General features: G+C 36.1%; 1 protein-coding gene across 2 annotated transcripts in view; it reads right to left on the bottom strand.

Annotated features, from left to right (window-relative positions):
* LOC132130775 (retinoic acid receptor RXR-alpha-A-like) overlaps window positions 1–2,151 on the bottom strand; it is a 152,041-nt gene extending 149,890 nt beyond the window's left edge. For both annotated transcript variants that reach the window (XM_059542580.1, XM_059542582.1), the window contains exon 1: window positions 2,015–2,151. In XM_059542580.1, coding sequence (XP_059398563.1) covers window positions 2,015–2,045 — 31 coding nt within the window. In that variant the 5' untranslated portion in view covers window positions 2,046–2,151. The remainder of the gene's footprint in view (window positions 1–2,014) is intronic.
* Window positions 2,152–24,054: the final 21,903 nt, after the last annotated feature.

Below are 24,054 nucleotides of genomic sequence, written 5' to 3'. Positions count from 1 at the left end.
AAACAAACCGACACACACCAACACTCTCCATCTGGGCTTTGGTATATACTGACATGTGTATCTATAGACCACAAATAATTGTTTTTCCTATTGGATCACTGCACCCACAACATGCATGTCTGGTCACTTATTCAACTAAAGGCAAGTGGTTGTTTTTTGCACCTGAGATGTTGCAAGACGATCCAAATCTATCTGCTTCTGCAGTCTGAAGCAGATCTTCAGTCCACATCTCATCTAACAGTTGAGAACAAATGCATTTTTAGGGTGTGAGAAGAGCTGTATGACTTTAAAATTAAGCAAGAATACAGAATTTCGATTTCCGAAAGCTCTCAAAGTTTTGTGTTTTCACCTCTACATTCTTGCAATGCACTATCCCCATTAAAGTCAATGGATCTACCATTCCCTTTAAAGCAGGGGTCTTCAACGTTTTTCAGGGCATGGACCCCTTAGGTGATCAAGGCATGGAGCAGGAACCCCTATACAAAATGTGTCAAACAGAGCTACAGATTAAGGATATAACCTTCAATATAACCCTTGCTCTAAAGAATCTAAAAGGTCTATCATGTCCATCTGACATACAGCAGGTCAGGGTGAAGCGTGAAGCTACTAACGCCTTGCTTTTGCAACAGCAGTGGCCTACATTCCAAAGAGCCGTGCCAGGCCTGTTGCAAAATCAATACTCAACAGCCTCTCTTAACAAACACTCTGGCTCTTCCAATTGGTAAGAGAGCCACAGCCTGCCAAACCTCTGTCAGACTCATATTTATGTGTTAAGTTTGAATTCAGCATTTTCCTTGTTCTCTATTTTCTCTTTCTTTTTGTCCTAATGGATGAAATCCTTGGCTTTATAGTGGCAGCAGAGCCAAACAGCCTGGCCTGCGGTCCAGCTGTTACAAATAACAGTGAGGATCAGCCTGTCTACCCTTGAAATGTTAAACCTGTGGCTATTTAGGTGGCTGCACACAAAACACTGCTATATTTGAACAAACCGGCTCATTTCAGGGCACATAAATGTATAAGAGTATATTTATTGCTCAAAAGAGCAGCAATGGTTTGCCAACTAATTTTCAGCCGGGTCCAAAATATTGCATTCACGGCTAAAACCTTCACAGAAAGATTTAGTATGCCAGAGGAATGACCTTTAAAAAGTCCAAGTAAAAACTAGCTCAGTCACCGTCCAGTGGCATAAACCAACTTTAAAATGCCAACAATCACTTGCTGGAAAATACATCATCGTCTTGTGACATAGCTTTATGCTTGAATGCTCGAGTACTGTACAATTTATCAAATGGTTTAAAAGGTTTCCAAGAAGCGCTTTAATGCAACTGCAATTATCACAAACATCCACACATTTAGAGTGCAACAAAGTACTTAATTATATAATTAAATGCAGATGTTATGATTGCAATGGATAAATGTAAGTGCAGAATTAAAAACCTTGTTTTCTTAATAAAAATAGAACATTTGGGTTACAGTGAGAAATTTACAATGGAACTGAATGGGTCCAACTATTAGATCATTTAAAAGCAGAAATGATAACCTTATTAATATATATTCATATGAATTCTTCTGTTAAAACTTGTGTTTTATTTATGTTGTAAAGCTGTTCAGATTTTACAGCAAACCATTTCCATAGCAATATATTTATAAAATCAGGTATAACTTTACTCATTAACTCATTATCACATATTGTGTTTAAGTCTTGTGAATTTTTATATATATATATATATATATATATATATATATATATAATGTTTAGTAGATTGGGCCCATTCACTCCCAATGTAAGTGCCTTACTGTAACCCAAACGTTTCTTTTTTTTTTTTTTTTTTTTTTTTTAAGTCAAAATTAATTTTTGTGGTTCCCTACATTATGCCACAAAATGCTGTCAATTGAGCTAAACTCCAAAGCTGAGAAAATTCCTTAAAGCCCTGAATTCTGTTAGGCAGGATAATTAAGTGCAATAAAAGCCCATTAAAAAACAATCAAACATATCACAGCCTTTTAGACTCACCCATGTGTATATCAATGCAGAAGGGATCCATGAAGAAGAGCTACAGCTGATAGATGGTTTGTCTGAATGAAGAAGGGAGCTATGCCAGCCTGCAGTCATCTCTTTTGAGAGAGACCTTCTCTCCTCCTGACATGTACCTACTACAAAACAAAAGGTTTCTTTGAGGCTCCTCTCAGAAACACACATCCATGAAGTACCTTCCCCCCCACCCCCCTCCAAGCAGTCATTTAAAGAATAGACTGTCCCCTGCTGCCGATCAATCTGTTAAGAACTCTCCATTCTCTCTGAGTTAGGAAATCCTGGCTTTCTTCCATTGGAAAGCTATCGAGAGTGAGCACTGCAGGATGGATTTCCAAAACAAGATTTTCTCATGCCAAGTGGCAACTCTGTGTACAATTGAATTCCAGTAAGGTTTGTTTTTCTGTTTGTTCTAAGATTTCAAGAGCAGGAAATCTGATTAAATCAGACGAGCTTGTGACATTCAAGTTGCTTTTTTTAATTACTAAAAAGAAAAATATATAACAAACTACAATGATGTGAAGCCTATGGGAGTAAATGTATATTTACCATATCAATACCATGAATAGGAACTGGGTCTAACACACACCAAAATAGGCAGCATATAAGTACCATAATATTAATTAAATACATGTACTTTGCAAAGTTTCTATACATTAGTTATAATAATACATTTTGGTCTGTTTCTCAAAGATATCTGAAAACTTAGAATATATAATAATAATCATATCGAACCACATTTATGGACACCGTTTGAGGGAAGTTGAAGACAGCATCATTCATTTTTGGGTACTTCTTTAACTAAACAGCAGGGCATTAATACTCTGATATGAAGTATTCTTAATAAAAGAAAATCGAAATGATCTAAATAGACACGTGCATCAAAAGTCAAGCTGGCTTATGCAAAAGTTAGATGGAGAAGAAAATCAATTCTGCACAAACCATGAATCCAGAAAAGCACTCAAAAATGACCATAACGGAGTACATTTGCTGCATAATATTTCAACCTCTAAATGAGGCAATTAACTAAATCGCCTTGTCTTGACAACGTAATAAGGCAAGTGGGAGGAATGGCACAGCAGAGATGCTCATGGCCGGCCTGACCCCGGTCCAGGCATCGCTCCGTTCATAAGAGCACTTCAGTCACCGGCAGTGTGACCGCACTCACCAATGGAGAGGACAAATGGGCCACTTTAATAACCAGAAATGATTCAGGAAAAATCTCAATGTGACAGTTAGACACATTCAACTATCCATCATCAGCCTGCAGAGGAAAATGAAGGAGGGAATTAGGTTTTGTGTTAGTTATCACATGATTCAGCATTGTGCAACAGTGACTTTGCAGCTTATCTTTAGGTCCAGATGGATTTTGAGTATTTTCTACCCAGATTTTTAGAGTAAGAACCCTGCTTATTCATAACTCACTTCCTGTGTGTCCACTGACTGAAAGGTCCAAATGGCCCCTGCTTTTCTTACATGTCCATGAGCAAGGGGTACAAATGTGCTCGTATGTCACCTGAAGGTTGTGTAGGTACAGTCTCCATCATTGCCATCTGCTGTCTACATGACAAAAGAAAAAGGGTCAGTAAACAATCACAAATTACCATTCTATTGCCTTATATATTGTATTAGTACAAACTTCTTTATTTTGGTATTATTATATTTGTTTCTTGGCTAAAACGTCACATCTTTATTCAGTCAGAGAGGTCCATTAGAGACATTTCAGTATCTTAAGAGGTTTGTTGACATTGTTTGTCGTTTTGACCTTTTATGAATGACCCACATCATTTAGGGATTTAATTAAAGAGTCAATGCTTCTGCATTTTCTGTACAGTATGTATCGTAAAAGTAAAAAACAACAACAACCCAAGTCTCATTGTTGACTTCTATTTGAAATCGCTCTCGATGCCCCCTGAAATTACTTTATTTTTCATCTTCTTAATTCTAAAAGGGTTCAAAATGGACAAAATTACACTGCTGAGCACTGAGTGCAGAGAAAGAAAATGGTCATGTTTAAGCAGAATAAGCTAAAATAAGAGTTATGAGCAAATAAAGGTTATTTTGTCAGGGTGTTTTGACCAGTTGTAGTCCAGCTGACACGTACATATGCTAGTTGATGTGTTAGTAACTCCAAAAAAAAAAAAACGTACAAAGAAAAAAGATATTACTTTTGCAGTTCGACCAAAATTGAACTTGCATATAAACACACTTACAAAGAGCAGAGAATGTTGAGGGGTCAGGAGGTCTCCTGTCTTTTGCAGCAGAGGTGTGAAGTGTTAGACTGTGGAATGGTCCTACTTTGATTAAAGCTCTTGGTCCACAGGGGACTTTTCCTGTTAAGAGCCTTTGACATTTCAAAGGGTAAATAGATGACCAGTAAAGATTGTTTTTGAACAATGCTCTTGAATTTTTCATCCAACAAAATGGGAAAGTGTGACTGACTGCCAAAACCTGAGCTGGTGCCTGGTGGTCCATCGTTGAAAGTAAGGTTTTTGAGTAAAGTGATAAATGATTTAATGTGTGTACATTCATGCTTGGAGATCCGTCAACCATATTTGAACAGATCTAACTGAAGACAATCAAACGTGAAAATCATGGCAAGTAATATGGGGGGGTGGGGGGGCATTGGTTTTGCTTTGGTGTTGCGTTTTGTTTTTGCAGCAGGGAGAACACGTCGACCTCTTTGCTGTGGAAATATTGCTTCATTGGCCTTGAGAAAAAACAACAACAAAAGAAACAATGTTCTTTTATGTTTATACTTCATATGTTTTCTACAACATAGAGCAGTGACAGAAGAGGAGGCCTGGTCAGATGCGGCCTCCTAGAGAGAGCCGGATGTTTGAGAAAGACAATATTGTGGGCCTTGTGATCGAAGCCTGCCTCGTCAGAGAAAGAGAAAAAGAGAAGTGAAGAAACCACATCTGTTTTCACTCAAAACAATCAGCATCAACGCAGCAAGCAGCTTTCTAAAGCCTGTCGAGGGATGGCTCTGACCAGCAAATTTAGACATTCTATCCTTGAGTTTCAACACAGATTGAATGTAATGCATATGGACATGAAATCACAATCAATCAAGATGCCCAAACTGAAGGAGGCTGTTGAGCAGATCTCACCGTGGGACACATTAATATGAATGGAAACCAGCTTGATGGATGAGAAGATGAGGATTACATTTTTCACTCTGGATTTAGCAACTGGATATACATATACATGTATACACACACACACACACACACACACATACATATATATATATGCCGAGGTGGTATGGAAGCCCAGGTTTCTTTGACTGTGGCCACCAATAGACATGGAGAACTCCATGGACTCCTGCTAGGTTCCGCAATGTTATTTTCAAGCATGTACTCTACTTCTTTCTTTAACACGGCACGTTTCAAAGGGTTTACCCTGTACGGATGTTGCTTGATTGGTGTTGTTGTTCCCACATCAATGTCATGCTCAATAAGGTGAGTTTGTTTTGGAACATCATTAAACAACTCTGGAAATTGGCGAACAACGTCCAAAATGTCAGTCTTCTCAAAATCGGTGAGGTGTGGGAGGTGATCAGCTAAAACTGAGAGCATTTTAGTGTTGTTAAGACGACCCTCAATTAGAGCACGAGATGGATTACTTTCAGTTTCATCACTCTCTTCCACCACAACAGACAACAGCATGGACTTATCACTCGTAGGCCTCGACAAATCCGACCCCAGCTCAGCTGGAGATGAACCTAGGCAAACAGAAGCACGCTCAAAATAAGGCTTCAACATATTAATGTGACACAGGCGCTTCTGCTGCCGTCGATCTGGAGTGGCTATTACATAATCGCGGTCAGAAACTTTATGCATTACCAGATATGGACCAGTAAAACGAGCTTGTAGAGCAGATCCAGGAATGGGGAGTAACATAAGTACTTTATCACCCACCTCAAAATGTCGATCTGTGGTCTTACGATCATACCAAATTTTCATCTTGTCTTGTGCTCTCTCAAGATTTTCATGGGCTAACTCACGGGGTCTGTGTAAACGAGAACGTGAATGTAACACATAACTCAGAATGTCTTTTGCAGGAAGTTCATTTAAAAACTGATCTTTTAATACAGCCAATGGACCTCGTGGGGTATGTGCAAAAACAAGATCAGCAGGACTAAATCCAAGTGACTCCTGTCTCACCTCTCTACAGGCAAACAGCAGCCAGGGAACTGCATCTGCCCAATCCTTACCAGTCTCAAGGCAATATGCACGCAACATGCTCTTCAACGTTTGATGATAGCGTTCCAGCGCCCCCTGGCTTTCCGGATGATAGGCACTGGAAACATTATGTTGTATGCTGAGCTGTTTCAAAACACGGGTGAACACACGAGACATGAAATTCGATCCACGATCAGTCTGAATGATCTTTGGCAGACCAAACACAGAGAAAAACTTTAACAACTCCTTTAAGACCACCTTGGCAGAAATTTTTCGCAGAGGAATAGCCTCCGGAAAACGAGTAGCTGCACACATCATTGTTAACAGATATTGATATCCACTCGTGGAACGCACAAGTGGACCAACAATATCAACAATGACATGATCAAATGGTGGAGCCAACACAGGAATGGGATATAGAGGAGCAGGAGGGATTTTCTGGTTGGGTTTGCCAACCACCTGGCAGACCTTACAAGTTTTACAAAAATTAGCTACATCCCGCTTCAACCCTGGCCAGTAAAAATGTTGACTAACACGGTTTAGTGTTTTAGCGACTCCCATATGACCAGCTACGCAGTCATGAGCTACACTCAAGATTTTATCTCTGTACTCAACGGGTACTACAATCTGATAAACAGAGTTACCATGGTCTGACACATTGTAAGGCCTCCATTTCCTCATTAAAACTCCATCCTGAAAGAAAAAACATTGTAGTTCCTCATCAACGTTAATGTCAGATGAGGCAGAGCGGAATAAAGAGACCAACGACACATCAGCTTTTTGAGCAGCAATCAACTTTGTGCGTGACAAGCACGCAGGCTCCGTCATGATTTGATTCATTTTCTTATCAGGCCTAGATAGATCAATAGCCGATGACTCAGGAAACGTCTCAGACTCAAGATTCACAAAGAAAGAATCGGATAGTTCATATTCAACAGGAGAAATAGAGCGCCCTCCTTTCCTCGACATAGCACGAGTAATCGCGCATGCAGGAAAAACATCAGGATTTTTCTCTACACACTCATGGTCGGCTATTTTAGGCACGGTAACAACTTGAGGGAGAATTTCCGAACTCACTCGGTTCCACACATTACCACCTGCTAAATCATTGCCCAAAATAAAAGACACGCCAGGAATGGGCAGAGATTCCCGAACACCAACCGCAACACGGCCGGTGACTACGCTAGATTTGAACAAGATTTGGTGAAGTTGAACAACAGTAAAGCCCATCTCAAAGCCACGAACTAATACACTGGTGCCACTTTTTGTTGTCTCAGACAAAGGCAAAACTCCTTTCAAAATGAATGATTGTGCAGCACCAGTGTCACGCAAAATGCGTACAGGAATTAAATTATCATCATCAGGCAACGAGACAAAACCATCACTAAGGAAAGGTTCATAGCCAGTCTTTACATCGCTTGAAAATTCAAGACAGGGCGAAGTAAAATGTGGAGACGCTTTAATCAACCCAAAGCCTTTTGCAGCTTGTTTTTTTTTTCAGCACTGGACAGTCTGCCACCAAGTGCCCAGGCTTCTTACAATAAAAACAAGCTTGCTCTGGACTACTGGAAGAATGGACGGCAGCATAGCTATGTTTTGGAGATAAACCTCCAGACTTATATCTATCTTTAAAGATACGATGGGTCAAAACAAATTCATCTGCCAAAACAGCAGCTTCATGCAGAGAACTGACTTTATGTTCATTTAGGTAAGTAGCTACAACATCAGGCAAACAGTTTATAAATTCCTCCACCAGAATCAAAGCTCGCAACTTCGCCTGGCTGTCTACCTCACTTGACGAACACCATTGATCAAATAAAGCCTCTTTCTCACGAGCAAACTCAATATAAGTCTGATCTTCAGTTTTCTCACATCGACGAAATTGCTGTCGATAAGCTTCTGGGACTAGTTGGTAACAACAAAGAATAGCGGCTTTAACCACATCATAGTCTTTACTTTGCTCCAGTGAAAGTGAAGAATACACTTCTTGTGCCCTGCCAGTTAAAACTGACTGAATTAATAAAGTCCAAACACCTTTCGACCAATTTAAAGTAGATGCAACTTTCTCAAAATGCGGAAAAAATTTCTCTACATCTTTCTCGATGAACGGTGGTACAAGCCTAATGTTTTTACTCACGTCAAAAGACCCGGTGTAACTGAGATCAATATTTTCCTGTCTAGCTCTTAACTCTAAGCGTTTCATTTCTAACTCATTCTCAGAAACTTTTAAACGCAACGCTTCTCTCTCATTGTCTAACTCTCTCTCTCGAATAGAAAGCTCTTTCAACCGGATAGAATCTCTCATATCAACAGGAGGCAAAACCCTCTTCTCTACCAAAACTGGTAGCAGAACAGTTTTAATGCTATCTTTAAGGCTTTAAAGCAGACAACTCAATTTCATAATAAGTAGCCAATTCCAAAAGTTGATCTTTTTTAAGATTATTAAACGCCTCTACAGAAGGTTTTTCAGCAAACTCTTGAACTGTAGACATGACTAAACCAAAAATTTTGAAACCCAAAATAAGCAAAACAAAAAAAAACTACAGGCTGCTAACCCCAAAATGACCACAACTTTTAACATAACACCACCACGCCACAATACTGACAAGTTGAGGGAAAGTTAGACACATGAATGGGCTAAAACACCTCCACCTGCTTAAACACTACTTCCTGCAGTGCACTATTAAATCACTAAAGCGACAGAAAAACTAAGTGAGTACCAAAGGACTGGGAGATTCACTGCTACACCCCAATCCCTACTTACCTATCAAAAAAAAAAACTAAACTTAGCCTTACTAGTCTTCAGTGGATCCCCCTACCCGGTGTACATTAAACGTTAAACTCGTGAGGATGTAGCAGACCGATTACGCAGTCTATCACAACCCCCGAAACGTACCGACTAAGGATACCACCAAAAATAATAAAACTAAAATAATAAAGTGGCAGACTCAGTGTCTGCCCGACGACTTGCTTATTGAGGTGCACGCTCCTCTACCCAGAAAAGTGATGGTACTCACCAACCAGTCGCTCACAAAACAAACTACTTCCTACGATTCAAAACGGACGAGCCCCCATATGTTATAGTCAGGCAGACTGATCATAACATAAAGTGACTACAAAGTCAGTTGGACTCATTTATCTAGGGTATTTATTAGACAATTGCCAAAGAAATTTTTTTTCCAAATGAAATACAAAACTTGATACCATCTGAAAAAAGGACTTTGGACCAATGGCAACAGTCCATTTCTTCTTCTCCTTAGCCCAGGTAAGATGCCTCTGATGTTGTCCATGGTACAGGAGTGGCTTAATAAGAGGAATACGACAACTGTAGCCAAATTCCTTGACACTTCTATGTGTGGTGGCTCTTGATGCCTTGACCCCAGCCTCAGTGCATTCCTTGTGAAATTTACTCAAATTCTTGAATTGATTTTGCTTGACAATCCTCATAAGGCTGCGGTTCTCTTGGTTAGTTGTGCATCTTTTTCTTCCACACTTTTTCCTTCCACTCAACTTTCTGTTAACATGCTTGGATACAGCACTCTGTGAACAGCCAGCTTCTTTGGCAATGAATGATTGTGGCTTACCATCCTTGTGAAGGGTGTCAATGATCGTCTTCTGGATAACTGTCAGATCAGTAGTCTTCCCCATAATTGTGTAGCCTAGACAACCAAACTGAGAGACCATTCTGAAGGCTCAGGAAACCTTTGCAGGTGTTTTGAGTTGATTAGCTGATTGGCATGTCACCATATTCTAATTTGTTGAGATGAATTCTGAATGTTGTGAATTGGTGGGTTTTTGTTAAATGTGAGCCAAAATCATCACAATTTAAATAACCAAAGACTTAAACTACTTTAGTCTGTGTGCACTGAATTTATTTAATACATGAGTTTCACAATTTAAGTTGAAATACTGAAATACACACACACACACACACACACACACACACACACACACACACACACACACACATATATAACATTCAATGACTAAATGTAATTCATTCCTTTATAATATTTGAACATGCCAGCTTCTACTCTGTTGCATTGTTCAGGTTGGATGCAGTCAAGGCAACTCACTTGTGTGTTGTGAATCACTTAGACAAAATATGTACTCATAGTCATTGAATGAGAAAAACTATTCTGCTGCTACAAACTACTGGAAGTCTGCTGAGCCACAGCCTTTTAAATTATTTGAGGAACACTCTCTCTTTAAAGCTGAATTATTTTACCCTATTTTATGAAGAATCTAGCCAGCTGGTCTTCCATTAGTCGGCTCATTTAACGGACCTTCATGAATGTGAGTGTGTGTTGACTTCCGTCCTAACACTGCCCACTTCAATTAAGTCAGCCCTGGGCTCGTGTTCTAAAAGGAATGAGGGCTTGCTGTCCTTATGCAGAGGTGGAACACTTGTCAGCCGGTGCACGTGCTCGGGCCCAGTAGCCTTCGCGGAGATGACAGTGATCCAGGCCTGACCATGAAGAACAGTCTGTTTCCTAAAAACAGCATCTGGTGGGTGATGAATGAGATGAAATAAAACCTAAATTAATTAAATTAAATTAAATTAAATTGATTCAAATAACTTAATTCAGATGGAATTTTAAATCATAATAGTAAAAGATAATGAATCATATTTCAAAATTATAAAAAATATTTTTTTAAATATTAATTTAACATTATTGTATAAATTACAGCTTATTAACAAAAACATTATTATTTTTTAATATGCAATATACATCAAATAAAACTAATTACATCTGCTATAAACACACACACACACACACACACACACATATATATAGTGTTTGTGTGCATAATTTACATACATTTGGAGTACACAGTTTTATGTTTAAGTTGTCAGTTATACATAAATATGTACATGTATGTATAATACTGAATATTTTTAAAAACAATATAACTGTATGTATTCATCATTTCTTACATGAACTAACTGAATCTTGATTGTTCCACAGCAATTCATATTTTCTTTTTATCTGATTAAATGTTATTGTTTTCACAAGTAACACATTTATGTTTATTCTTAGCAATTTGAATAAATTTGAAAATATGATTAAATAGATGAAAAGAACTATGGCGTGATTTTTTTGTACATAAAATATTAGTTACTAAATATATTTTATCTTATTTAAATATTATCAAAATAAAATGATCTTATAATTATGCATGTGCTATTCAGAATATCTTCCAAACAGGTACAGTATGTTGCTTTATGTGCAGAAAAAAGGTTATCTAACTTATCTTGGTTTGATTGTTTTCAATAAACTTCTACAATGCATTATGGGATTGTGCTCCCCACAAAGGATGCATGAGATCCTGCCCAAAATGTGTTTTTTTCCCCCAATTGGTGCTGTCTTAAAATGCTGCCTATAAAGGGATCTCACAAGGTTTTGGAACAGAGCTAAATAAACCACAGCCTCACGTCTTCAGCTCAGTTTGTGCTCATGAAGCAGAAAGACAGTCCCTGTTGGATTAAGCCTAACAAACAGATGGATGTTTTTCTCATTTACTGAATATCCAGCAAATAAATGAAAGAATATGTGTATGGGGAGTGTAAGGATACTTTAGCCCCTGCTCAGAGCGTCCTGTCACTGTAGCATGGCTAGTTTAGCCCTTCTCAGCTCCACTGGCAGAAAAGCCAATGAGACGAATGGACAGAACAGATCAAAGGCACCCTGACTGTGGGACTGAAATCCACTTTACTGTAAGGCATCTGAGTAAAATAGGATTCATATTTTCCACAAGGCCCTGTTCCCTGGCTCTCCTCCCACATAAGAGAAAAGAGGTGAAGACCAAATGGAGGGAATGAGGTGAAAATTGAAAGTGGACGAGTGTCTGTGAGAGCAGACTGTGCAAACACATTCTTTCACACATCATTTCTTGTAATTGATTAGGAATTCGCTCATCTCTTCTGTTTTCAATTTCACAGCAAATCTATGATACAGCTGAACCAGTCTGAGCCATTATCATTTTCATTTTTCACTTTAATCACACCAGCAACTGCAAACTTGTAGCGAAAACGTCCACAGAAGAATTTCCATATTTACTGTCGCTCCCAATCGCAGGTGGAGATCATTTGTTACCAGTCATTGCCTTGCACAAATCACTTTTCACAATTGAGATGTCATATTTTTGATTAGAAACATACACAGAGGGTGGGATTCACAATGTAGGGCAAATGGAACAAAATCATTGGTATGTGAAAACGTACTGGCCATAAATATTTTGGTAACACTTTACGACAAAGTCTCATTAGTTAACATGAATTAACTACCATTAACTTACAATGAGCTATACATTTGTTACAACATTTATTTATCTGTTAATAAAAACACCTATTTGTTGTTACTTCATGTTAGCTCACGTCTATTAATAAATAAAATTAACATATACAAAGTTTGCATTTCATATTTTAATTAACTTAGTTAACTAATGCTATTGTAAAGTATTACTAATAGGTCTTACCTGCCAAAAAAAAAAAAAAATATATATTTTTTTATTTAGAAAAATATTATTTTACAAATATTTTGGCTTTTTTATTTATGAATAAAAAAAAAATATATATATATTTTTTATAAATAATTTTGTTTATTGTGAAACTGACAATTGTTTCCTTGCATTTGGTCCTTGGTCACTGTTAATTTTAGACCTAGGGTGTATCCATACCCTCTACCCACCCTGTGAAAATCATCTTGCTTGAGATTGCGCTACCTTACACTGCCATGATAGCTCAAAGCTGTCTCCCATTGGCCAAGCTTTCAAAGTGACAAATGTCTCAGACCCAAGGACGGACTTCTAATGACAACAAAAACCCACCCACCCACCTCTTCTGTCCCACACTGACACATCAAATTCACAGTATGAGTGATGTGGACAGCGGTGAGTTGAATTCACAAACTAGCACTTAAAGGCTGCTGTGTGCAGTAACGCACCTTGAGTAGGCTATTCATGATGCCTGCTATTTGACAGCAAAGCCATATGTTTATCGATCATCTTCAAGTTGGCAGGTGCCCTCAATTCCTTGATTACCTACAGAAAACAGAATTGTTGTATTTATTCCTTTAACGCTATAAAGTGAGGCTAAGACCATATCACAAGTGCACTCTCAGGGTTATTTAAAATGCATTCAATAAGTATCAGTGATAACATGATTTATATTCAAAAGGTTTGACTGGTAAGCTAGGCGAATTTTGAATAAAGACAGTTTAAAGTACTGCAGTACTGTTCCAAACTTTGCATAATGCATACAGATAGCTGCCTTCTATAGAAAGCATTAACATTTATAATGTTACCTTGATTTCTTTATCAAATAAATGTTCTTTTAAACTTTCTATTCATCAAAGAGTCCTGAAAAATATCATGACTTCTAAAAAAAAAACAATATTAAGAAGCATGACGTTCATAATACTAAGAAACATTTAGCATTTATTACTTTTACTGTGTTTTTGATCAAGTAAAGGGCTGCGATGGCAAAAAAGAATAGAAAGAATCAGAAAGTCTTTGTGTTCTGCTTATCTTGCCATCTTGCATTCTAGTCTGCCAAAAAGCGGCATGTCTTTTCTCAACATGGCTTTTATCAAACTCATGGGCTATTTGCTGCTTAGTCACAGTTTATTAAGTACAAGAAATAATGGGGGAATAAAATAGAACCAAAGATATGTAAATGCAATGAATGAATTATCATTACAGGTAAGATAAACAAATACTGTCTAACTGCAATATTACTGTATAAAGTGCAAAGTGAAACTTCTCTATCCATCCACTTTGTACATTCATATACACTCAGGACTTCTGAGGCCATGTACTCCATTTGCTTGGGTCCTGATCTAACCTCAGTACGGTAGCTGTAAAGCAAACTTTGTTCTCTCTCTCTCTTTCTCTGATGCCATGGGTAATGGATGTCTACAGCCTTTTTTGTACAACTTTAACAGCTGACAAAGTGCAGTTAATCTTTCATTTCCCTTAAAGGCACATCGCTGACAGCATATTGGACATCTGCTTGAGAAAAGATATAATAAGATACTGTACAAATGGGTCTCTGGACAGTCTCCTTTCTCATTCTGCAGGTGTCTGCTCTCATTTGATGGCCAAAGACTTAAGCATGGGGGTATACAATTAATATGAATTCAAAGGTAATTCAAGATCATATCCTACAAGAATGCATTGTTGCTGACAGCTACAATACAGAAAACAGATATATATACAGATAGACAGAATGATAGAACAGATGGATAGTTAGATGGACAGACAGTCAGATAAACAAAGATTAAGTCTATCTATCTATCTATCTATCTATCTATCTATCTATCTATCTATCTATCTATCTATCTATCTATCTATCTATCTATCTATCTATCTATCTATCTATTAGACAGACATAGAACAATAGACTGATTCTTCATCTGGTCTCTTTGTGAACACTGAAACTCTATATGGTTTTAAATTTGCACATGGTATTTATTTCTTTTATAGGAGTTCCATCACAAATTTATTAATCTCTTAGATCTCTTATTGTAATATGACATAATTCTCTGCTAATTCATTTTGTGGTTGTATATCAACGACTTACACAAAATAATTGAAAGCAACATGAATTATACAGTCAAGTTCCAGCCATTTGCCTTGAATGATTGAGCCATTCTTTCTGATGGAAAATTGCAGAGCCTGGTGTCAGTGTAGGAAGTGGGGGTCTGAATTAAGGGTATCTTCTGAAAACAGGTCTAAAATTTTCCCTAATTTTGCTAATCTAAATGGCTGTTTTTGAACAGAAGCGATGAAAACGCATCTATCACTGGTTGCTTCCATTGTATTAAATCACTGCCCAGGATTTTTTAACCCTTAAGAGGTAAGCAGCTCTGTTGAACACAAAAGCAGGAATCCAAATCAATCTGAAGAGGAGGACAACAGCGGACTGAAAAAAACTAACTACATCTTCATTTTATTTTGTGTGAAAAGAGAAAGGCTTTCACTGGTGAGAAAAGGAGAAGTGATAAAGGCGGACTTTAGAATAATGAGATGCGGAAATATTGTGGTAGGAATTGAATATAAATTGCAAAAAGAGATGTTAAAAATGAGAAAGTGTGAGTGGGTACACAAAAAGAATGAGAATGCTAAAAAGAAAAAAAATTTGGAGGAAGGGGAGAGAAATGGAGGGAGAGGGGCCCCAGATAGGCTTGAGCAGGCCAGCGCAGGAAAGGCTGTTTTTGCTGAAAGGGAGGAGAGAACTTGCCAAGAATAACCTTCTTTGCTGTCATGCAGCCATTCAAGAGAGGCACAGGGAGTGAGAGAGAGTAGAGAAAGAGCAAGAGAAACGCCTTCGGAGCTAAAAAAGAAATCACATGGATGCCATCTCTCTCTTTCTCTCCTTCTTATTTTCCTCTCTATCCCCTATTGATTCACCCACCCATTTCCATCTTTCCACACTCTGCAGTGTCATCAGACCAAAAATGAAAAAAAAGGAGAGAGAATCTGTCTGTACAAGCACTAATAATTTCATATTGTCCCACTTGCATGTATAGAAAAAACATGCCAGGTGAGTATTAAAAACAAATTAAGTTTGTTAAAGTTCAGTTTAAAAGTAAAGTCATTGACAGATTTGACTTAAAAATAAAGTTCAGTCAAAAAGTGTCATTCTCTGTTGCATTCATTTACTCACCTTCATGTCATTCAAAACCATATTATTTTCTGTCCTCAGTGGACACAAAAGACGGAATGTTGATGGATGAAATGGATTTTTCAGCATATCCAAAGCTGAAATCGGATGTGAAAATTCCACATACGCATATGGTCAGAACTCCATGCAGCTCACATACAGCTCTTCCCTGGAAATGAGGAAAAGAGGAAAAGGAACTGCTTCAAGAATCCAGAACAATCTATATTGAAAGTATAATGTATAACAATTAAGCAATGAGCTAAGTGAAACTGCTATATTGTAAATTACCATTCGATAGTTTGGGGTCAGTCCTGAAATTGATACAAGGTTGCTTTAAACTGATCAAATTAACAATAAAAAACATTTATTATATTACAAAAGATATATATATATATATATATCTTTTTCCGGAAAAGCACCATTCACACATCCATTCCAAAATACCGGTAAATTCTGTGACGTCCTTAACCTCTAAACAGATGCGCTCGTATTTTTAAACATGGAGGGTAATACATGGTCAGTATTTATGTTGATGGTTTCATTTTTTGTTTCAAACTTTAGTATTCATGCAACTGCTTTTGTTACAGAGACATCGTAATAGTCGACTGGTTTGAATAATTATACTCACCATTAATAAAACACCTGATGCTGTAGGGAGCTGACCAATTTAGTGAAAATTCGTCTTGAAAGGATTAATAGCCCAATGAAGTTTAGATTGTAAATTGCAGTCTGTAAGACGCGCGACATCGCAGAAAAGGTGCGTTCACAAATGTAAACTATATGCTGATCCAAATTAATATCAAATAGTCTATCAGCGCAGATACACAGTTCTGCATTCATTTGAGTTAAAAATATGTTGCAAAGTACCGGAAAAAAAAGTAGGCTAATTACCATGAATGTGACAGAGGGAAATAGAATATATATATATATATATATATATATATATATATATATATATATATATATATATATATATTTGAATTATTTACTAATAAACTAGTGTTTTCTGAGTCTGTGTCCCAAGGATGAAGTAGCCTGACTTGTCATCTCCTTATTAGACGCGCCTTCTATACGGATTATGATTGTAATAAAATAGTTTTTTTTGTTTGTTTGTTTGTTTGTTTTTATTATTTCGTTAAGTAGTAATTTAAAGCTTTCTACTGATATATGTATCATGTCTGTGAGGCATGTATGAGTTTCGGTTTATTTTTGTGAGCGCTCCTGTTCAAGAAAAGACGGCAGAAAGCTATTTATTTTCTTTATTTTATATTTCTTTATTTTATATTATTATCTCGCTGGCATCTATATGTCCCAAAAAAGCGTGCTTTATCTTGCACTTTCCGCACAAAATATTCGATATAGTGTACATTTATATGGGTTTAACGTTAAAACATCGTTACATGCTTGAACTGTTTTTATATCTTTAGATCTTATTTTAGACAATTCGTGATGATTTGAGAAGGCTAAACTGATCAAACATAGGCTAAGATCAACTCTCCCTCTCTGTGCTGGCCGCTTGTTACTTTAAAAACAAAACTTATAGGCCTGTTTAACGATCAAAAACTGCTCCAAACATACAAAACTGAACTATTTTAATAGCTGAAACAGTATAAGCGGTTTTGGGAGAATAGGGAAAAAAGCAAGCGGCAAAAATCTGATCTGAAAAATGAAGCCTACCCGGAAGTGCGAATACATCGAAAATCCGCCAGGGGAAGGTCGCAAAAGGGAGCAAATGTCCATAGCCCCCATGTTAAAATGTCCGTTTTCACAGCATAAATTCACGTTTTTACAAGTTGGTCCCATGGACTTTATTGTATTTTTCGATAGCTTCCGAGTGCCTGACAACTGTGAGGGGGGTGATTTTTTTTCTAACTCGTTAGTTTAGATCGTATTTAGATATAAAATATATGACAATAAGGGTGTGGTCAACTTTGAGTGACAGCTTGATTGACAGCTGACAAGGCAGGCGCCACGGAGAATGACAACAGGAAGCGCCATTTTTTAATACAGTTGACATATAATACTACTGTTTCTGTATCATGAAATGTAGTATTAAGAGGTTTTCAGGCGAGAATGTAGTTGTTTAAAGCTTAAATCTGTGGTTTATTTAAAGATTTAGAAAATTTTATCCAGTTGATCCAGCGATGATCGGGCGCTCGGCGTTCATTTTACCCCGCCTGAAGCAGTCTTTCCTCGGCTAGACCTTCTAAAGTTTGCCGCCAATGCCGCGGACTCTGGCGTCTCTGTAGTGGTTAAACATGAGATATAATTAATCTTGTGTATATCTAATGGGCGATTTTTGGTCTCGTAAATCTATAATTTTTTCCCTGGGCAATCGTTTTGGCTGAGGGGAAGTTTCATAACTTTATAAGCTATTTAACTTTACCGATGTATGGTTAGACTAGAGCGCTGACTTTGTATGTTTAACTGAATTGTTTGCTTTATTTGTATAGCTTCTTATACCTTTTATTTATACTTTTATAATGGCTAATATTGATAAAAACTGGAATTTAACAAAAAGAGACTGGGTTGAGTTTTGTCATTTTACATTTTAATACAACGAAGATGATCTGTAATGTTTACTGCAAAATCTGTTGTTTAGTTTTTTTTATATATTGAATATTAATATAATATTTTTATATTATATTTAAAATGAAAAGAGGCAGGTTTGTGTTTTATATTTAGTTTTTTCATAAATAGGCAAACGTTATGTGTAGTTGAATATAATCAATATGCGTTGCCTGAACCACATTTGTGTGGCTATAATGTTTAAGATTTCTTTTAATGAAAACGAAAATAGTTAGTATGGTGTTTTATAACATATTTCGTTGCCTAAAATATACACAGGGATAACCGAATTTGCAGAGCGAGTTGAGTGAAGCGCGCTGCGTCAGAAGGTGGGCGGGGTTAGGATTTCCCAAGATTTTCCAAGATGGCGCTGCCCATACCCCCCATAAACGGCTTCAAACCGTTCTTCAGAAAGTCTATGGGTGACGTCACAGACGCTTTGTCCATATTTTTTACAGTCTATGGAAAAAAGACGGGCTGAACATCCTCAAGTGAGTTGCGGGGCAAACTGAAAGTTGATGCCGAATGTCCAGCACTCTTCTTCACTGCTCCGACTTCTCGTTTGTACCCTATGTATGTGTTTTTCCCTAGGTACAAACTAAAATAAGTTGTAAAACTTAAAAGTTTTTTTTTTTTTTTATTATTGTGTTCGGCATGGTGGGCCGCATGTGATTTCATGACATGCCGCGGGTTGAGATCCACTGGTTTAGAGCTACAGGATTTATGGAGTAGCAGGATCCCCAAATAGATTGACAAAATTCATAATAGGAACAAGAAATACTTTCCACTACTACTTCGTTTGTGATGGTTGTTTAATTTTTAGATATTAAGACGCAATGTTTTCAGTTTATTGATGATCTGACTTTGTCCTGTGAATGCATTGCTCTCAGAGACAGTTAACAGTTATTTTATCATACGTCACTGCATCACTAACAGTTCCTCTCAATTGACGACAAATTTCTTCATCCGCCCGGATAAGGAGAAGCGGTTTAATTTCCCTGTCGCTTCAGTTGGATGACATTTATTTAATTTTCTTAAACGGTGCGTGAATGCGTCACATTGTTATGATTGGCCTGGAGTAGACGTCTTACGTCACCGCGTTCTGAACTCGTACGTACTCATACCGGTATTTTTCCTTCTGTGTTCACACAGAGCAGACTTCCGGCAATTTACTGGTAATGTTACAACTTCTCATACCGGTATATTGCCTGAACGAATTTACCGGCATTTTTTAAAAGATCCTGTTCACACATGATCTCTTTACGGCAATTTACCGGTAATTTTACGGAAAAGTCTGTATGTGTGAAAGGGCTTATACACGCGTAGGCTACACACACACACACAATGCATAGACAGGGCGCCAGAATCCAGTTCTCTTAAGCGCTTGAACTAACAATAAACATCCCAAAGTGCCAGTTTTGTTGATTATCCTCATAAGAGCAATCTTAAAGGATTTATATAAAGTCTAAAATGAACAAAAAGAGTTGTGAGAGAATGAGGCGAGATCCATAGACAGTATATAAACGGTGAGATCCGCGTGTCTGTCTGCTCTTAAAGGGACAGCAGCCAATAAAGCTTCCTGTCAGTAAAGTTAAAGAACAAATGGAACAGAGAAAATGACTCGCTACTCTTGACTAAATAACTTTTGTAGCTTTAATAAGGATTAACTATTTAATTTATAGTTTATGCAGTGCAGACTGCATATAACTTTGATAACTTTATTAAATTTCTGTATATTTCCTAACTGTTAAGACAGGAAGGGCAGGAGTAAACATGACATGTATTATGTTAGCATTGTTTTAAGTTTACTTAAATTAAAAACTGTTGTATTTTTGAAGCCTAATAATAAATGTAAAAAATAAAAAAAAATCAGTAGCTGTATTAATATCAGTAATACTGGCCTTCATTCATAAAAAGATGCCATTTAAACAAGTATTTAAAATATACTGTCTTTATGTTGTTTCTACATTAATTTGATTAACTGTGAAATTATTACATTAAAAAATATATTAAAAACGTACAAAAACATTTCTTTATATATATATATATATATATATATATATATAAATCTACCATGAACTATACTAAACTACCAAAAAAATACCATGGTTTCTACTATAAATAATAATAATAATAAAAAAACAGTTTTAACTTTGATAATAATAAGAATTATTTCTTGAGCACGTAATTTATGAAAGATCAGTTGACACTGAAGACTAGAATAATGGTTGCTGAAAATGACAAAATTACATTTTAAAGTATTTGGATTATATTTAATCAAAAAAATTGTGTATAATGTATAATGTGGTTGATTACTTGTCAAAGGCAGCAGACTACTGCGATTCCATGTTTTTATCTTTTAAAATATCTGCTCATTGATTAAAAAGCAGAACAAACACGAAGCAATATAATGTCAATTTTGTTAGGCTTATCTCTAGTCAGCCCTCATTTCATAATTTAGACAGCATGCTGTGAATTATTCTCAAAGGGAAGCAAACAGCTGGTGTGAAACATCCGCACAGAACAGAGCAGATCAAAAGAGCTGATAGAGAGAGAGAGAAAGAAAGAGATGTCAAGGAGACAGAGAGACTGAGCAAATCCCACAGGCCTTTAACGCAGCATGGTGTAGCACACGAACAACACGTCTGCCTTCTAAATCAGCACCTCTCACTCATATTGCTCCATCCACCCAGCAGGCTTTGAAGAAGTTATTTTGTCATTCAGTTCCCCGACATCCAGCAGCCTGCACCACAACAGCATGCTGCTTCACCAACATCCCCCCTCCGCTTTCACTCTCTAAATGTTTGATTTTTATTCATTTAACTGCAAGAATCACATTCACCTCTAACAGATTTAGAGGTCCTTTGAGAAATGCACTTGGCTTGTGACGCCCTAGAATAACTGAAGATCATGCCTTTACAATAGATGGAAGAAGTCAAATCTACTCATCATGTTTTTTTTTATATAAAATTCAAATTGAAGTTATATTTAAAATTAATCCAGACAGAGAAACATATGGAAAACTAGGATTTTTTAAAATCATCTTATTTTAAATAAATAATAAAATCAAGTATTCAGTTAAATAATAAAAATGAGAAGTTTCCAACTAAATATATAAAAAGTATATTAATTATATTTAAGTAATATAATATGCTGATAAAATGTAAAAACAAATAATAAATTGATCAATTATTTCTAAATGTAACCAATAAATTGCAATTATGGATGTGACGATGCACCCCGAGCCAGTTTAAAATCTATAAAAAAAATAGATTTGTTATAGAATGTTATAGAGATATCTTTTATTTGTATCATTTATTTATTAGATTTTTGTTTAAAAATTTAAATTTGGTTTTGCTATTTGACACATTTCAATTTCACAAAGAAATGTGCAGCATTTTGTCTGAGAAATAATAAAAGCACCCCTTTTAATTTAAAATGTATCTTAAATCTCATTTTGTAAAAAATTAAATAAATAAATAAATTGTGAATAATATCTCACTGTGAGTTAGTGAATCATTACATCCTGAATAGCAATAAAAAGCAACTGGACAAAATATTGTCTAAAATATGCTTTTTAGATCAAATGCAATTATTAAAAAAAAGTTTTATTTAATTTTTAGTTCTATTTATATTTTATAATTAATAATTTAAAAATATAAATATAACTTAAAATAAAATAAATCTATAATTTATTCATGTATTGTTGTGCTACATTTGTCATTTTAAACATGAAATAAATTAAAAAAATGTCTATTTATAAATATATTTTATTGCTACAATTAACTAAAACAAAAGCTTTAGTGATTTCTTAATTTACATTGAAATTTTTGAATTATGAAACAGATAATTTATTGCTTCATTTTTGTTTCTCATGTGGCACTACTCCTCCATACAAATGGTCCAAGTGTTTGTGGAAAAAAAAAAAAAAAACCTTCTCTGCCAGTTTCAGAGAGCTCCAAAACAGTAACTGGCTATTTTGAATGCATCTGCTTTTTCTCAAATATATTATGGCTTAAATACTTTTTTTTTTAATCCATTAAATGCAGGCTGGCCTTTTCCCCCAGTAATTACCAGTACATTACCAAAAGGATTTTAATACATCTGATGTGTGTGTAAAGTAAAATTATATTTCTTACCCTAGATCAATCATAGAGTCATAGTAAGTCAGCTATTCAAAGGTTGATTTCCCAGGGAAGTGTTAATACTGGTTTATTCGAGGATTACATCTAAGCTGAGGTAACTGACATCTGTTTGGCCAAATAATGGTAGATGGGGGAATGCTGAAAAAACGGTTGTTTTTGCTCACCACACTACATAAGTATACAGTATACATTCTTCATAAATATATACCAATTAATAGTGTGAATACAAAACAATCCTTTAAATATTTGAATGAAATTGTAATATTCAATATAATTTAATATATCATTATAAAAAATTCATCCTCAGCCAATGGTGGTAAAGCTTTTAAGTGCCTCTAAAAGTTAAAAAGGTAATTACCAAATTTATGTGGTTTAAACTTAAATAGTGCATGCAGCTTTTTCCGCAAATCTAATCTAAAAAAAATCTAATTTATACCTGAAAATAAACAGTTTTAGGATTTCAACCATTTAAAACAATGAAAAATTACAGACATATTCTAATTTAAACCACAATTCAACATTTTGTGATCAATAAGATTTTATGCTCACCAAGGCTGCATTTATTTTTACAGTAAAAACAGCAATATTTTGAAATATTACAATATAAACAAAAATAATTGTATTATATTTTAAATTTTAATTTAATCCTGTGATAAAAGGCTGAATTTTCAGCAGTTATTACTCCAGTCTTCAGTGTCTCATGATCCTTCAGAAATCATTTAAAAAAATTAATAATTTAAATGTATTAGTGTATATATGTAATAAATGTACAAATATATTTTGCACTATTTCTAATGAAAAAAAAAGCATGTTCTGAAATTAAATAAACTTTTTATTATTGTAAAGCTGATAATACATATTATAAAGAAACCCTGCAATCAAATAGAAACATTTTCACTAGAGAACCCCACTGTATCTGATTTTGCATTGGTCTCCCTGTGCAGCTAAAGGGGAGCTTATGCACTCATGGCCGTATCGAGTAACCAAATAACAGGAACTTTTGAAAACAATGGTTTCCTGACTTCTCCCTGAACCCTCACCTTATCATTCTGGGTTCATGGAGCCTAAACTTGACTCCCCCAAATGACACTTGGGGTGCAGCCACCTCTCCTTCACCCCGAAGTCTGCCTCAGAGAGGGAGAACAAGCTCTAAACCAAGTCCAGCTGTGGCAGACTATGCGTTCGTGTTATTACTACAAGCACAAACTACTTAAAACTATATTAGAACATTTGAGTGTGATAGGTGTGTTTATGCGTATTAGAGTACTATGCTGTTAGCCATATTCTAAAGTCAAACTCCATGTTGAGTGTTCCAAATCAGTCACTTATTATGTTACACTTTAATTAAAATTCTGGCTTACAAGGCAGCTCAGTAGGTTTTGAAACAGAGCCTCAGTGTACTCACAACCAACTTTCAAGTACCTTTTAAGGAACTCTCTCTTGCTTTAAAGTCTT

This window comes from Carassius carassius, chromosome 47 (genome assembly GCF_963082965.1).
Source record: "Carassius carassius chromosome 47, fCarCar2.1, whole genome shotgun sequence".
NCBI classification, from domain to species: Eukaryota; Metazoa; Chordata; class Actinopteri; order Cypriniformes; family Cyprinidae; genus Carassius; species Carassius carassius.
The sequence above is the reverse complement of the archived record's forward strand: the minus strand, read 5'-3'. Positions and strand labels throughout refer to the sequence as shown.